Genomic DNA, 15,900 nt, shown 5'->3' on the forward strand with positions numbered 1-15,900 from the left:
TGTGGCTGTCCCCGCACCTGGAGGAGACCCCAGGCTGTGTTTGGCTGGCAGCTCCTGCTGGGGGGCACGGGAGGGAGAGGGACGGATGAGCAGGGGATGCCCGACGCGCGGGGAAGGGAAGGTGTGGGAGGAGGGCTGCACCAGGTCTGTGTACAGAGGGTGTTGCAAACATGCCAGGGAGAGGCCCAGGGAGATCCTGGGGCCCTCTCAAAGTAGGAAAGTCTGAAAAATATTTTCCTAAGCTTGTCTTTGGACAGCTGCAGCTGACTTTAAGCAATGACACCAAGCAAGCTGGAATCTGGATACTGCAGTGTTTTAATCCAAGCAGATGCCTTCTAACCCCAGATCTCCTCTCACCCTCCCAGGATGTCCTTTCTGCCTTCTCCTCCCTCCACCTGCTCAAACCTGGATGTGAATTGCCCCTATCCCCCCCGTGCCAGCTCAGTCCTTGGGCTGCCTGTTAGTAAACTTGCTATCTTGTGCCATGCCTGTGACCCAAACAGCCCCTCTAGGGCTAGAATACCAGTCAAGAGGATAGAATTATGCTCCTGGTTTAGTGGTTCTGGTTTACATGTCGAGTCAATAAGACATTTAATGTATCTGTGCCTCAAGTGTTTCCCACTTTAGAACGGAAGCAGGAGGGTTGACCCACATTTGTAAAGCAATTCAAAGTCCGTTGCAAGGTGTCACAGTATGGTTATTGTTTAAAACACTGCTAGATCTGTAATTCCTCAAACTAGCAGGTAGGGATTAGAGTGGCGTGGCTGCCGGGCAGCCTCGGCGTGCTCTTTGGGCTGGCAGATTACCTGAACGCAGGCAGGGGACTGCAGGGCCCGCTGGCAGGGGCCCTGGGCTGGCTGCTGCCAGGGCACGGCCAGGTGAGCCAGGGCTCCCAGCCTGCCCATAACCCGGAGCGCCAGCACAGCACCGAAATAGGCTGGGCTTGCAACGTAATGAACGTTGCTGAGAGCCACCTTCTCTTCCTCTGCCTGTCCTTCCCATTTATTTTTATCCCATTTGGGAGCGCTCATTGGTGTTTACTACCACTTGTCAACCAGCAGCTTGAAATAACAGAGCTGAGGCGGCGGATGGGGAAAGTGAGTGAAGAAAACAGGCGCAAAAGCAGGTGCTCTTTGGTAAGAGGGCTGCCCTAGAGCAGTATAGACCTTATAGCCTTACAGCTTACAAACGCAGTTTCACCTCCTGTTCTCCCTTGCTATTGCAGAATTGCCAACTCATATTTTCACTGGGTCTCTCTTGCTAGTCCATGTTCTTCCTCATGCCCCAACTCATCAAGGCAGGTGATTAGGAGAGATGCTGCTCTTCTGATTTTTAGATATGTTTCTAGTGTTTATGGCTACAAACCAAAGTGCATCGCAGAGGCTGAAAAAATACCCCAGCAAAAGGCAAAGAGAGCCCATACATACTATTTTTATGAAGCTTCTTGGTTGTTAATCCTTTTTTTATCTTAGAATTACTGTGTTGCAACATGACAATTCTCTTCCTCGCTGTTCCCTTTCAGGATACTCTTACTTGCCTTTTCTGTATTTCTCCACTCACCCCCACAAACCTCACTTCTTCCAGTCCTTCTCCACTAATCTCCAGTGATTCCCTTTCTTACCCAACTCGTGCCACCCACCCTCCACACCCCTGGTCACACACAGCCCTTTGGCAGCTTCAACCCTTCCACCTCTGTAATGCCAGCTGCTTTCCAGACACGATCTCGCATGCATCCTCCTCAGCCGCCCTCGCTTTGCAATACTCGTTATTCACCCTTGAGTCCAGAAAACACCAAGTTCACTAAGGAAATTCCATAGACCACACAGCAGCTATATGACCTGTAGACAAATTTTTGGGACTGCTAATGGGATGTGCCTCTCTTTTTTGGCATCCAGTGCCAGACACTACCAAAGCGATCAGTAGACAAGTGCCAAGCTCCTGTGCTGCTCTTAGGCTCCATCAACAGCCTGATGCTTGAGAAAATTGAGCTGAAAGCCCTGAGTTTTATCACTGCTAAAAGCTTTGACACTCCTGCTGATGTAAGTACTTTGAACACTGAGCCATTTTGATGTGGTCTCAACAAAACATACTTGTGGTCTGGATCCAGACTTCATCATTTATGTAACTCTAATCTAGACATTAACATTTCCATGTCCAAGCTTAATTTTCTGTAAAACGAGGATCACGTGCCTCTTCCTATCTCTTGGTCTGGTGGGGTGTTCAGAAGTTTCTGACATGCTCTGAAGTTCTCAAATGAAGAGATTGAATGCAGGACCAAGGAACCAAAGTGCTTTTCTGCCTCTTGGTTGCAGAGCAATTCGCATTGCTCCAAGAATGCTCTAAATATGCATACAGCTGGTAGGTAAGGTACCAGAGGGAGAGATGTGCGCTAGAAACTTTTTCCTTTGTGCTTAGATCTTTATCTCAAACCTAAACCCCAAACCAGCCACGTAAGACTTAACTAGCACTGTCTCCTATGACAACTCATTAGATGGGAGCCCTCAGAGCAAATTTTGTTTAAGTCTAAGCAGAATAACATTTCTTTGCTGTGTTTATTATGTCTTGGCCAACAATGATGTCTAAAGGTCTTGCTGTCTATTAGCTAGTGATTTAACGCCGTTTGCCACAACTCTTTGGAGACCAGGGCATTTCACTTAAAGGGAGGTTGTTCTTTTTAAAAAAGAACAAGAGGTTTCTTTTCATCGGAACAGGCACCACAATCTCAGAAGCCTCTGCTTGCACCAGTCAGGTTTTGCATCCCTTCCCTGGCCACTGCTGGTGGGTCAGAGTGGCAAGTGCTAATCCAGGAGTGCTTGAACTTCTCCAGCGAGCATCTGACATGGGGCCTTTTTGGGTCCAAATGTTCCAAGTGTGTGTGGGAAGGACATTTCCCTTTAGTGTGTCCCTTTGATCTCTCTCACTTCAGGCTTCCCCTCCAGGCCTATTGTTTGCACATTGCTGTAACTACAGGAAAACAAATGCATTATACAATTTCCCAGACTGACTCACCCTGGTACTTGATGCCTCATGTTGTCTGGTTACTCTGATTGCATCATGTCAGCATGGGAAGCTTAAAGGCTGGTTTTTCTGAGTAATACTGCAGTTGAGCAGTAGCTAAAAACAAAAAAAAAAAGTTATCATTATTGCTATTATCTTCAACCTGCAAAATACAAGGGAGAAAAACCAAGCAAGCCAAGTCCCTATTAACTAAACCTTGTGTGAATCATGAGTTCCAGTCAGGGGCCATGCTTAAATGATGCAGTATGTGAATATAAAAACCCTTTACTTCTGGAAACTTGGACTCAGCCATTGGAACGGGCCAATCCGTACTACTCCCTCGTCCCCAGCTCCTTTGGGATACATTCTGTTCAGTGTGTTGTAAACAGGGAAGGGCGGGAGGTGTCCACGCAGCTGCGTCATGCACAATGGGAACAGGGCCATTGCTTCTGGGTGGGGATGAAACCCCAGGAAATTTGTCCCCCGGTTAGAGTTCAAGCATCTTACATTCCTGCAACTGATGTATACGTGGAGGGAGGGGATTATCCATACTGTTCACCTTCAGCTGTCCTAGGTGCACCCAGCAAAGCTGACTGAGCTTCAGAGAGCAGCTCCCAAGACCTGGGTTGAGGCTCTCCATCACTGCACCATGGCCCTTTCCTCAGCCACCTGCTTTGGCTGCCCAAACATCACAAAAATAGGCCCCCGTAGGACCCCACCTGTGCATTAGCAAAAAAGTGTTGCAGGCAGTTCCATTCTGATGTAAGGCTTCCTCCAAAAGACCAAACTTTGTTTAAAAGAAAGCAAAACTCCCTTTCCCATGCCTTCCTCCATGGCAGGGATGTGCTGGGCAAAGGGAGGAATTGCAGTTTTTAGAATCACACGCCTGCAAAGCATCTCTTGCAAGCATCAGACCTTGCCTCCTCTTTCTGAATTGAGCTGACACAGAAAGTCACTGCTTTCCCTCGGGCTGCCACATGCAGCACCAACTGCACCCTCAGCAGCGCTGGCTGTATCTACCTGTTCAGCATCGTGCATTGGTGAGGAAACGACAGAATCCTCCTTTTATGCACACCGGGCGATGTGCTCAGGTGCTCTGCAGGAACTAATTTCAGAAGTTTAATTTCACGTAAGGCAGCACAGAGCCAGAGGCAGTGACATCCATTAGCTCACGGAGGAAAGCCATCATCTCTTATACGCCCTGGCCCACAAAGGTTGAAAGGAAAGCTCGATAGTAAAAACATTGCAATAAAACTCCATTTCTGAGTCAGCTGTGTAGGACACAAGCCTCTAATTTGTTGGTATCTCACAGGGAAAAGAATGACTAAAAGCTGCGAGACAAAAGCCTCTATGCCGGCAGTACTTCTCGGATTCATTTTTGATCACTTGATATTTCATGCAAACAAGAGGCACTGTGTAAACTAAGTTATATATAATCTATGTGCACTGACAAATCAATAGTGACAAAACTAATAAGACCTTCTTTAAGCTTTGAGGACATGATTAAAGGATTTTCCAAGGATATTTCTTCATTCAAAAGGCTATAATTACACTTAAAACAAGTTATCGTGTTTGTGCACTGTAAGTACAAAAGTAGCTCTTACAGAACTTGTCTAGACGCTTCCGCTGTGTTTCTTTGTTCTCCTTGGTAGAGTCATTTTTTACAAAGGAGCTGCACCACTACCCAATTTTTTCATCAAAGTTTTATCTCTTTCTTAATTTCTGATAAGAGAGAGTTCCTTCCTTTGCAGAACCTGTGTTTTCTCAAATTTTCATTTTACAGAAATTTCCCAGGAAATGTTTTGTAAATCTGGGATTATTTCACTCTTTTCAAATGCGTGAAATCCTCTCTATTTCTGGTCTTTCTCATTTTCTGGTATTAGTTCTTCAACCAAAATAACCCAGCAGTGGCCTTTAAAAAAAATCAAGCAATGAATTAAAAGAAAATTGCCACCCAAAGTAATGCAGACCTGTGACTATGCAGAGGGTTACTGCCTCAATCAATTATCTGAACCTCAGACGAACAAATTTAAAAAACCATTACATATGTTAATATATGCACACCAGTGTTCCAGCTGGCTCGCACCAATGCTACAATTATGCATAAAAGTCAGGAAATGATGTGTGGAAAGGATAATGAGCAGCATTGTCTGCCCAATTACCAAGTTTGCATATGCAAACAATAATTTTGCAAATCCATGCCTGGCAAGTGTTTTTTCTGAAGTTGCATCAGCAGCTCTAAGGTTAACTGTAACAGCAAAGTAACCCAAAACCACCTCAACTCTGCTTCAACCCATCCTCCCTTTTTTAAAGAGAAGAAAAGCGCTTCATCTGAAGGTGATTAGACGGGAAAGCACGCCAGCCCAGCTCTGGCATGATCTGCCTATTGCTGAAAGGCTGACCAAGTGTGTTGCTTAAAGCACGTATGTGAATGTCCATAAAGACACCAGTGGGAAGCCCAGTAAATGGGAATTGTGCTGCTTTTTTTCCAGGGATTCAGATTTGTTCCTGCTCGACTCTCGAACAATCTGGGCCGCAGAAGAAGGGTGGCTGGTGTTTGACATTACTGCAACCAGTAATCACTGGGTGGTGAATCCCCAACACAACCTTGGCCTGCAGCTATCCGTGGAAGGCGTCGATGGTGAGTGTCAGACACCAGCATCAATCACTGAGTCTCCATTTCAGGTATATGATTCCCAGCCAGGGGAAGCCTTAAGCATTCAGTGCTCTTTCCTTTGAATAGGATTTCTTAAGTACGTTTTTGCCCAAGATGCAAATAGTAATAATAATTAAAAAAATAATCCAGAGGCATATTTCAGGTTAAAGATGTACTCAGATGCTTCAACAGATTGGTAACCTGTCTGCAGTCATTTCCACATTAGCTATGTACACATGCCCATCAAGGTATGCATACGCTCGCTGCTGGCTGATTTGCAGGTAGGGCAATCCAGTTGAGGAGAGGGGAAAAAACTTTGCTATGTGCGAAAAGACCCAACTGAGTGATATAGAAGGCTAGTGTTAATTGGCACAAAAGCCCTTTCAAAATCAGAAAACAGCTAGGAACCATTTTAATTTCCTTTGAGGCAGCAGAAATGATTAGTAAAGTCATGCCTGGTCTGGACTCCAAGGTCTGCAGTGTGCTTATGGTACAAACCTGTCAGGTTTGGGAATGGATGGGAAGACCTGGCTCTGAAACATCTCCAGAAAGGATGCATTTGGAATCAGGCAGGGAATTTTCCTAATCAGGTCTTAACTAAAAAGTCATGCTGCTTTGTCTTAGAGTTAGGATTCCTGATGTTCACTTGGAGACTTGGAAATCAAAGTGTCCTGGATCTTCTGGGAGGTTCCCAGGACCTGGGACCATCTGGAACTGCCTGGCTGCCCCACAGGAGAGGTTAAGCAAAACCCAGCTCAAGACTATTATAAATACTCAGAATGTAGTTATCTAAGGACATACTTTCATTCTCCAGATACGCATCTATGATATCACTTGCTGTTGGTTTTTATGCAACACTCTGAATGTTTCCAGTAAGCAGTATTTTCCATAAAGACTGTACAAAGCAGTTTTTAAGCAGGCAACCTGTGGAGTCATTTACATGAAAGGGTGATTTCACTCACAAGACCTGAGCGCAGAGATGCACAGGGTTTATTTTAACCTGCCCTTCCTGAGTGATCAGCGAATGCATAAAACCCAAACACAGATACAAAGCAGGAGCTTCACCATGGAAGTTGCTTAGTCCCCAGCCTGATGGCAGATGACTTTTCCCATCTTTCTATAAAGATTCAGATCCAACATGATTTACAAGTTAATTTTTACTCTTAAAGCTAAACCAGTAAGCCAAATCAACAGCCAAGACAAGCTTAAATACTTGTCCTTGGTTTTAGTTTCCAGTTTGCCTCCTAAAGGAAATACTTGGAAGTACAGAAGTTACGTCCACAATCACGGCACATTCATTCAATTGTGGTTCACATACAGGAAAACTGTCAAGACCAGCCCAGAGTCCACAGAAAAGTGATAGCTGGAAGTAGGCTTAATATCTCTAAACACTACCGATACTGCAGTATCACACTCGTGCTCTTCTACCAATAAAGCCTTCTTATCCCTCTGTCCTTCCCCATCCTCACCCAGTGATTTTACAGGAAAAGTCAATCGCTTTTTTCAGCATTAAGGAGGAAAGCAGCTGATTTATGAATATGTTACAGATTTCAATGGAGACTTTTCAGCACCCTGCATCCAAGGAAATGCTGCAACTTTGCACACACTTACAGTAACTCTGCTCTACTGGAGCAATCCGGAGTGGGCCCTTAAAAGCATACAGCCAAATTTATCACAGGGAGAGCTTTCAAAGACAGAAATTCCCAGGTTCAGTGATAAGTGCATTCTCATCTGTTATTCAACTCATTGAAAATTAGCAATCTGGTTTCTTTTTTACACTCCTGAAAAAATCTAGCTGAGTATGTAAAGGGTTGAAATCATACACAAAGTGACTTGCTTCTTTCTCAAAATAGATTAACAAAATACTTTAGTCAGCCTGTCATTAAAGTTACAAAAGCCAACTACAGTGTTTAAAAAGTAAATACAGAGATACAGGAGCTGATTGTCTGCTTGTCTTCGTAACCCAGTCCCCTGGCAGCACACCTTTGCACTCACATTTCTCCACCATACACGTGAATTTTTCTTTCTGTTTTGAATAGCAAGGACATGTCCTTCCTTGCTCCCCAAGTTTCATTTTGGATTTAGACCAACTGTGTGTGCCAACAAGAAAGCTGCTTTTACACCTGGACTTCATATGAAAATCATATGCTGCAAACACAGCAGGATTTGGATGCAACGCTATATGCTTGGGCAACCCTCAAAGCTATGTAAAAAAAAATTCTGACATCACAATCACTGTCCAGATGAAATCATACAAAAGAAATTAATTAACTGATCTTTGTATTTCTTTATAATCTTGCCAAAGAAGTCTATCAACGTGTATAAGTAGGGTGGAATCAAAGGGCAATTGTTTACTCTTAGAAAATGGGGATCAGCTCAAGCAGCAAGCAAAAAAGATGTTGGAGTGACTCAGTAGCCTTCAGCGAGCTCTCGGCCCAGCACCCGATACGCCTTGCTCAGCAGCAGCACATGGGAGCAGCAGCTGCCCACTTAGGTTTGCTTAGTTTATTACTTAAGATCCCATTTTTGACAGCATTAAAAATGCAGCTTCATAAAAGCAGATAAAGCCATGCCCTCTGGTTCAAAAGCACAGCTTTAGTTCTTTTGGGAGAAGTTTATCACTGTCTAAGTGGAACTACACACGCGTCCTTGTGTTTAACCTTGCCTTCTGGATGTATAGGAAAAGTTAGAAAGTGGATTTTTCCCATCTTTATTAAAAAGAAATATGCTACTTCGCATACAGAGGATTACATGCCTTTTCCTGCCCCCCCCCCCCAGGAAACGTTGCTACCATAATGGTCTTGAACACGACACATTGGTGTTACATGAGGAATTCATTGGTGAAATGCTACTTATTGCTGTGCTAATGCAAATCCATTAAACATATCAGTGTGAAGCTGGGTCCCTTCCCTGCATACCGCTGACCTACTCTCTAGAGACATGGTAAAGGTAAAGTAATTTACACTGGACAAACCACAGCCATATATGTACTTGCTAGTTTAAACAGCTTTGGGAAGCAAAAAGGCTTCTTTGAAGGGGCAGGAAAAGCCATAGGAGCAGTATTCATTGAGCCCTGACTCCTGCAGCTGAGCTTGTTTTCAGGAAATAAGGCTTCGATCTGGCAAAGCCTGAGCACAAGTGGAACTACTTATATATTTAGCATTAGCTACTTGCTTAAGCACTTTGTGGGCTCAGCCTCAAACGTTTAAAATGAAAACTGTTTGGACAAGTTTCCGGAAAGGAGCTTAAGCAGAAGGTGAAGAAGTTGTTGATGTGTGTCCACATATAAATCTACGTACGTGAGTTTTTGCGTTTGCTATTTTCACCCAAGCTTTCCTGGGGCCCCAAGATTAGTTTTGCTTTATCTAGTTTACAAGGCCTGGCCCTGCTCCTCCACAGACGATGTGCCATGGGACCTTCCCATGCCGGGCAGCCGTCCTGCTGCTGAGTTGCCACGCTCCCAGTACAGCACCTCTCGAGCCAGTCCTCCCCACAAATCCCATATACTGCAGCTTGGGACTTGCTTGCTGGGCTGCACACATTTAGAAAAATAGTAAATGGACTCCAGCCAAGGCCCATTCATTTCTTGGCCTCGGGCTTTGACCGCAGCCCCCTTTTCTGGATCTGTCACCTTTACCAATCTTTTGGCCACATGCAAGACCAAAGATGGAAACAATTCCATAAAGCCGATAATTTATAAGCCTTGGCATTTGCTTTACTCGTCTTAAAAACAGCAGTTATAGAACATTCCCTAGAAATACTTCAGGTTCCCAGCTTCTTTTCACACAGTAGTCAGAAATGAGTAAGATAAGGAGGTTTCTGCCAGTGGAAAGTAGAGCCCCTCGCCTGCTCTCCCCTGCCTTTCAGGGCTTCTCTAGGAAAGCCTCAGCTGGCCTTTGGCATATTTGCTTTGTGACTGACAGGACCAGCTCTCTCCAGAGCAAAAGGATCACAAAAGCCATTAACGTAACTTTGACTTAGCAGCAGTCAGTAGCTTGGGACAGAATAAACGTGGGTATCGCCCCTGCATTTCACAGCTGCACCCAGGCACCCTGTGGAGGCAACAGGGAGAAATGTTAAATTTCCTGCTGCCAACCGCTCCTTGCATCTTTTGTAAATAATTGATTTAATTCTACGGAGGAACCGCCTAATCATCTTTTACCAAAAATAAAATTATTTTAAAAGCCCAGGGTAAAGGAAGCATGAACAGTAATCAACAGTTTTAGAACAGAGTTATTGCATACAGTAGTGCTGGGACACAGCAATAAGCAAAATGTCTCTAAATATCTGAACTATTTGTTTCTCCCAGCTACAGTATATCTGGAACTCTGTCAACATTTCATACAAGGCATTTTTATTTTAAGTTAATAACCTTCCAGTGGGAATTTAGTGTTCCTATGGGCTGAGTTTTATGGTTCCTTTTATAGGATCTCTTCAAATTATAGGTTGGTGAACTTAAAGAAACCCCTCTAAAGAATGCAGGAAAAGTTAATGCTAAGCGGATTTAGGGTAAAATAATTATATGCAGGACTATTTTATGTAACTTTTACACGCAGATCTAAATGAAGTTAGCTGTGCTGAGCTGCTCTTGTCAGAAGCAGCTTTGCCAATTAAGTCCAGGCCCTTGGTGGATCAGCACACACAGCCGTGCCTGGGAGTCATCCTTACCAGCCAGACAGCAGCGCTCCTCCTTGTTATCCTTACTATGATCTGCTGAAAATGAAAAGTTACTGCAGGCCCTCTTATCGATCCGTTCTGTTATTAAGGGCAAAGCATCAATCCCAAACTGGCGGGTCTCATTGGAAGGCACGGCCCACAGAACAAGCAGCCATTCACGGTAGCCTTCTTCAAAGCCACCGAGGTCCATCTCCGCAGTATTCGCTCCACGGGAGGGAAGCAAAGGAGCCAGAATCGATCAAAACCGCCAAAGAACCAGGAAGCTTTCCGGGTGTCGAACATCGCAGGTACAGCATGGGTTGCTGGGTCCATGTTTCTGGCTGTGGGATAGTGCTCCGCTGGACTCGACACTGGATGGGAATGGTTTCTCCCACGCTCAGCCTATTTGTTCTCTCTTTGGTCTACCACTAGTGTTCTCTTGCTGGTTTGAAACTACTTGGGATTAGGGATTATTAACAAAAAATTAGAAAAAGAATGTTTCTTTGAAACAATGTTAAGCTGAAGGATTTTGTAATCCAGTATAAAAAAAGAGCCATCTAACCAGAAAAGCTCCTTTTCTCCCTCACGAAATAAATTCTCATTTTGAAATGTAAGATAATTACATTAAACTAATGGAATAAGTGATCAAAACAATAATATTTTTCAGCGGATCTGAATCAAAATGCTGTAGATTTTTAGAGTTTGTGATTTTATGTTTAGCCCCCAAAAAGTTGAATAGTCGCAAAAGTTATGCATGAAAGAGGAAAACCCATTCGTTGCTCAGGATAACCGCAGCTATTTTGGGGGGAGTTGTGCTTCCTAATATGGAAGAAAACTGTCAGGCATTTGAAATAGAAACGTGGCTTAATTACGAGATACCTCAGAATAACGGGCCCTTGGTGACCTTCCCAGCAGGAAACGCAGGGCCAGCTCCGTTGAGGGTAGTAGCAAATTCCAGCTCTATTTCTGCAAGCATGTCACTGAATGGAAGGAGGGCTTGCAAGAGGTGGAAGAAGAAGGGCAACATAGAGCACTATACCGTCGTACGTGACTCACCTTCGCCTTGGGTTCCTTGGGGTTACCTGCAAGGCAGTGGGAGAACTCTCTCCCATTAGTCCAGTTGCAGCTTCCCGATATTTAATCGGGTCATTGCTGTCCTAGAACTAAGGATGTTTTTCTGCAGCCCTGGTAATAGGTGTGGGTTCTCTGACCTGCCCACATGTATGTATTTCTGTACCTCTCACCCAAAATCCTAGAGTCTCTTAAAATGTTTTTCCACGGCTTATGTTTCCAAGCTCTGTGTTTTGCAGTTCCCCAAGCACAGATGGTCTGCAGTTTAGTGTGCATTTTTTTTTCATCTGTTAGCTATATCAATTACATTTTTAAAGGATGGGTAACGAACAAAAGAATTTCTTACTTCTGTGAGTAGGTTAGAAAAGTCCCTGTAACCAGTGTCCTGCTTCCAGCCTGGGAATCCCATGTTGAGTTTGTTTCCAGCAACAAGAGTTGACAAAAATATTTTCCGGTGCTTCTACTTGGGTCTCCAGCTCAGGCTGTATGTCCAGGATGGAGACGACATTAAAACTGCACCGGTAGTCATGGTGGTTCAGATCCATGATTCAGACCCGTGCTTTATTCTTTGGCTTTAGCACTGTCATCCATTGTGAGAAGTCTGTAATCTGGATCCAGCTGCACTGGACAGAAGAACAGATTTCACACTGCCTTAACGTCTTACGTTGCCTTTGCAGGCCTGAAGGTGCAAGTCTCACCTGTAACGCAGGTGATTCAAAGACAGCTAGAAATTTAGGAAACAGGCAGATGGTGCCTTTCCCTATCACTCCTTTCACAGGCTTTCATTTTCTATAGTAGGCAATAATCAGAGAGATCTAAAACTGACAACATTTTTAAAAAAGAAAAAAAGCCCTAAGTGCAACAGACAAGCAGCGATGCCTCACTCCCTGTCGGGGCGTTGCTGGGGGTGCTGGGGCAGCCCAGCCTTACAGACCCCCTTTCCCCCACGCAGAGAACAGCAGCAGCGACCAGCGACAAGCCTGCAAGAAGCACGAGCTCTACGTCAGCTTCAGGGACCTGGGGTGGCAGGTAAGGGCTGTGACCGAGCGGGGCGTGAGCTGGGCTGCCTTTGCACATCGCTTACTGAGCTGCAATAGCAAGATCAAGCCAATAATTGGATTTTTTTTTTATCCCTGGGGGAAAAAACTGTATATTGTCATTAGCATGCTTAAGAAGTGCTTCTGCAAAGTTAGGGTATACAAATATTTAGTGTGAGACTGGCTAGAAACTCAACACGCTTAGGTCCTTTTGAGAAACTGTGGCCCCCTGAATTTCCTCTGGCAGTGCTGAACCCACATACGCTCTCCATTTTCATCTATCAATTCTTTTGGACCTGGTTAAAGACATTTTTGTTTTTAAACATCACCTTTCAGCGATGGGTGAAGTGATCCTTGAGGACAGCCAGGTGGACACTGCTGAACAGATAAACAGCTAAACCCAGCTATATTATGGGCCTGTTTGGAAAGTGGGACATGTCCCTCCAGGAAAAGCAGCTGCTTTAGAGATGTATAAGAGAGCATTAGAAAGGCCAGAGTACCAGATTATTTTTTTTGCAGGCTACTGTAACTGTATGCAGATGTATGAATTGTTAGATTTATGTGCTGTTCTACTTGTTTCACTGCATTGTTTTCTGTCTTTCTCCGCAATCTAATATCTTCAATTTAATCAAGGACTGGATCATCGCTCCGGAGGGCTATGCTGCATATTACTGTGAAGGAGAATGTGCTTTCCCGTTGAACTCGTACATGAATGCTACAAATCATGCCATTGTACAGACACTGGTAGGTGCGCACTGTAGCTCCTAGTACAGAGTTATTTCTGATAGGTGCTACTCAGAAATAAGTTCATACACAAAAAAAAGTCTCTAAGCTAACAAGAGAAGGGAGGCCTGCATTAGCTCATTAAGATGCCTGAAGCATCTGGCTAAACATATCTGGCCAAGTGGCCTGAATTAATAGTTGGCTGGGAATTACCCTGTCTTTGCTGCAAGCATTGACACGCTCTCTCTAGTTTCAAAGGGCCCTGTGATAGACATCTTAATGGTGGTATAGCCCCACTGCACGGGACGGAAAGAGCAGGATGCGAGACCCACTATCAGCATCTCATGGAACAGCTCCATAAGGATCCATTGTAGGCTGCTGCCAAAAGCAGATCTGAGGGCAGACTGAGGAAGGGGTCAGTAAATCTCAAAATTACACAGCCCAGCTGCTCTGTGGGTGTATCTGTGTTATGAAATTGTGCAAAAGCCCCAAGCTGGCGCGTCCTCATGACACAGTGCCTGTGCTGGGGGGACTGTTGGCCGGGGCCACTCAGCCCCAGCTGTGTCACCAAAGCCAATGCACCACAGCTCTTGGCATGGGCCAGAAGGCACGCTGGTCCTGAGCACCCCGGCTGTGCAGCACCCCCAGCTGACCTGCCTGGACACCCTCCCCTACCCAGCTCAGGTCCCGCTTGACAGCCCAGGCCCCCTGCAAACATCAGCAGGATGCAAGGAGGCTCTCTCCACCTCTTCATCTACATCCCATGTCCTGTACACACCTAAGGACAACGTTGCAAAAAGTATTAGGGAAACCAGAAGCGTCCACATTTCCAAAGGAAGAAATAGCTGCATGTTTTTCTCCTGCTAGATTGCTTTTTATTTGCTTTTTCCCCCCTCTCCTCGGAGGTCCCGCAGCAGGGAGCACAGGGGACCCCGAGCCCTTGGCCCCAGCTGGGTCTCGGTACTGCCAGCTGCAGGGATGGGGCCCCCACCCAGGGCTGGTGGGATTTCTCGCAGAACCTCGCCCGCATGTCCCGCAGAGTTTCTCGTAACTGGTACACTTCTGCTGACTGCTCTGACAAATGGGAATTTTCTAATAAAAACCTGCCTCTCTGAAAGATTTCCAACTAGATCTGAGTTGGGTGCGTGCGTCAGCCTCCGTACATGCAGGGGACATCTCAAGACGTTTGTACACAAAGCCAGGTGTTTGAAACATGTCTGAGTGAGTGCATGGGACTGACAGAAGGTTGCCGGAGAAAGAAAAATATGGGGGAGGAGAGGGGAAAAGTAAATCTTAACACGCCTCTACTTTCATTCCCCAGGTTCACTTTATAAACCCAGAGACTGTGCCGAAACCCTGCTGTGCTCCTACACAACTCAATGCCATCTCAGTGCTCTATTTTGATGACAGCTCCAATGTTATCTTAAAAAAATACAGGAACATGGTGGTACGAGCATGTGGCTGTCATTAGATTTGTAGGAAAGAAAAAAAAAGTTATTTGTAAAGAGTGGTTTTGTACGGCTACGTGGGGGAGGGGAAAAGGTTAGCACTCCAGCAATGGGTTTAAGAAAAATCCCAGTTTTTAGGACTGGGCTTCTGAAAGTTCAGACAATGGAACAGTTTCTGGATCTAAGTGGCATTTGAACACATTTTGTTTTAGTTTATTACAGACAATGAGCTTGTAAACTGAAACAAGCCAGAGAAACCATTTAAAACCAAATCTGCCTACAAAATTGGCTCCTACAATACATACTTTTGCAAATGAGTCTTTCTGAAGATTGCAAACTCACCAGCATTGATTGTGAGTTAAAAAATAATAATCTATCCAAGGTGAGAATGTGCTGTGACTAATAAGCATGTGTAGTTCCTGTAACACAGTTTGCAATAAAATAAGTGAACAAAATATACCTGGAGTGAACAGGTATTTTGTTAGAGAATTGTTACTTCCATCCCTCTCTTTGCTTCAATTTTATAAGCAAAAACAAAGATAAATTACATGCAACTTCCAGTTTTAAACTATAGTAGCAAAAGCTGTATCTGGATTGATGCAAATTCAAAGGACAGATCAGTCTAAGAAAAAAATATTGGCAAACAAAAGAACTGAAGAAAATAAATTGAAAGAGCAGGACTTTTGGGGTATACTTTTTTGTGTCAACAGGGAAGGAAATTTCCTCTAGCAGCCAGAAAGAATTAGATTTGCTATGAACTTGAAACAGGAAAGCAGCAAAATGTTAAGAAACTGGGATTAAACCTAACATTTAGCTGGGGTATCCTAAGCAGTTCTGGAGTTGTGAAAGCCAGCTCAAGATCCTGCTCCTGTTTGGAAAATGTCCATTGACTTCACTGACAGAACAAATTCCAACACTTTTTCGAAAACGTGGAGACTCAAGCGCAGAAGGTGCTCTAAGCTGCGTCGTACACCCAGCACCACACAGATTCAGCTAGAAACAAGCTGGGAAGCCTTACTTCCCTGGGTCAGTGTTTTACAATAAACCCCCTGCTCTATTATGGGCGTCACCCTTTAAAAAAAAAAAAAAAAAAACCAAAAAAAAAAAACCCCCAAAAACCCTTTCAAGAGCCACACCAACAAGCTGGAACCAGGACCAAGAAAACGTCCCCTCAAGGCATTTCTTTTGCCTTCTTTTAAAGACACAGGTTACACAAACATCACACTTATGTAATTAAAACTCAATTAAAGTTGCTGTAAGTAAGAATACAAAATAGCAGTAACCAGTCACAAACCAATTCAACACTTTGGCA

At 44.5% G+C, this 15,900-nt stretch overlaps 1 protein-coding gene across 1 annotated transcript in view; it reads left to right on the plus strand.

Annotated features, from left to right (window-relative positions):
* BMP7 (bone morphogenetic protein 7) overlaps window positions 1-14,611 on the plus strand; it is a 28,501-nt gene extending 13,890 nt beyond the window's left edge. The window contains exons 3-7 of the mRNA XM_009645436.2: window positions 5,490-5,638; window positions 10,420-10,617; window positions 12,333-12,409; window positions 13,051-13,161; window positions 14,462-14,611. Of these exons, the coding sequence (XP_009643731.2) occupies window positions 5,490-5,638; window positions 10,420-10,617; window positions 12,333-12,409; window positions 13,051-13,161; window positions 14,462-14,611 (685 nt within the window). The remainder of the gene's footprint in view (window positions 1-5,489; window positions 5,639-10,419; window positions 10,618-12,332; window positions 12,410-13,050; window positions 13,162-14,461) is intronic.
* Window positions 14,612-15,900: the final 1,289 nt, after the last annotated feature.

Source organism: Egretta garzetta, unplaced genomic scaffold, assembly GCF_000687185.1.
Source record: "Egretta garzetta isolate BGI_Z169 unplaced genomic scaffold, ASM68718v1 scaffold188, whole genome shotgun sequence".
Classification (NCBI taxonomy): domain Eukaryota; kingdom Metazoa; phylum Chordata; class Aves; order Pelecaniformes; family Ardeidae; genus Egretta; species Egretta garzetta.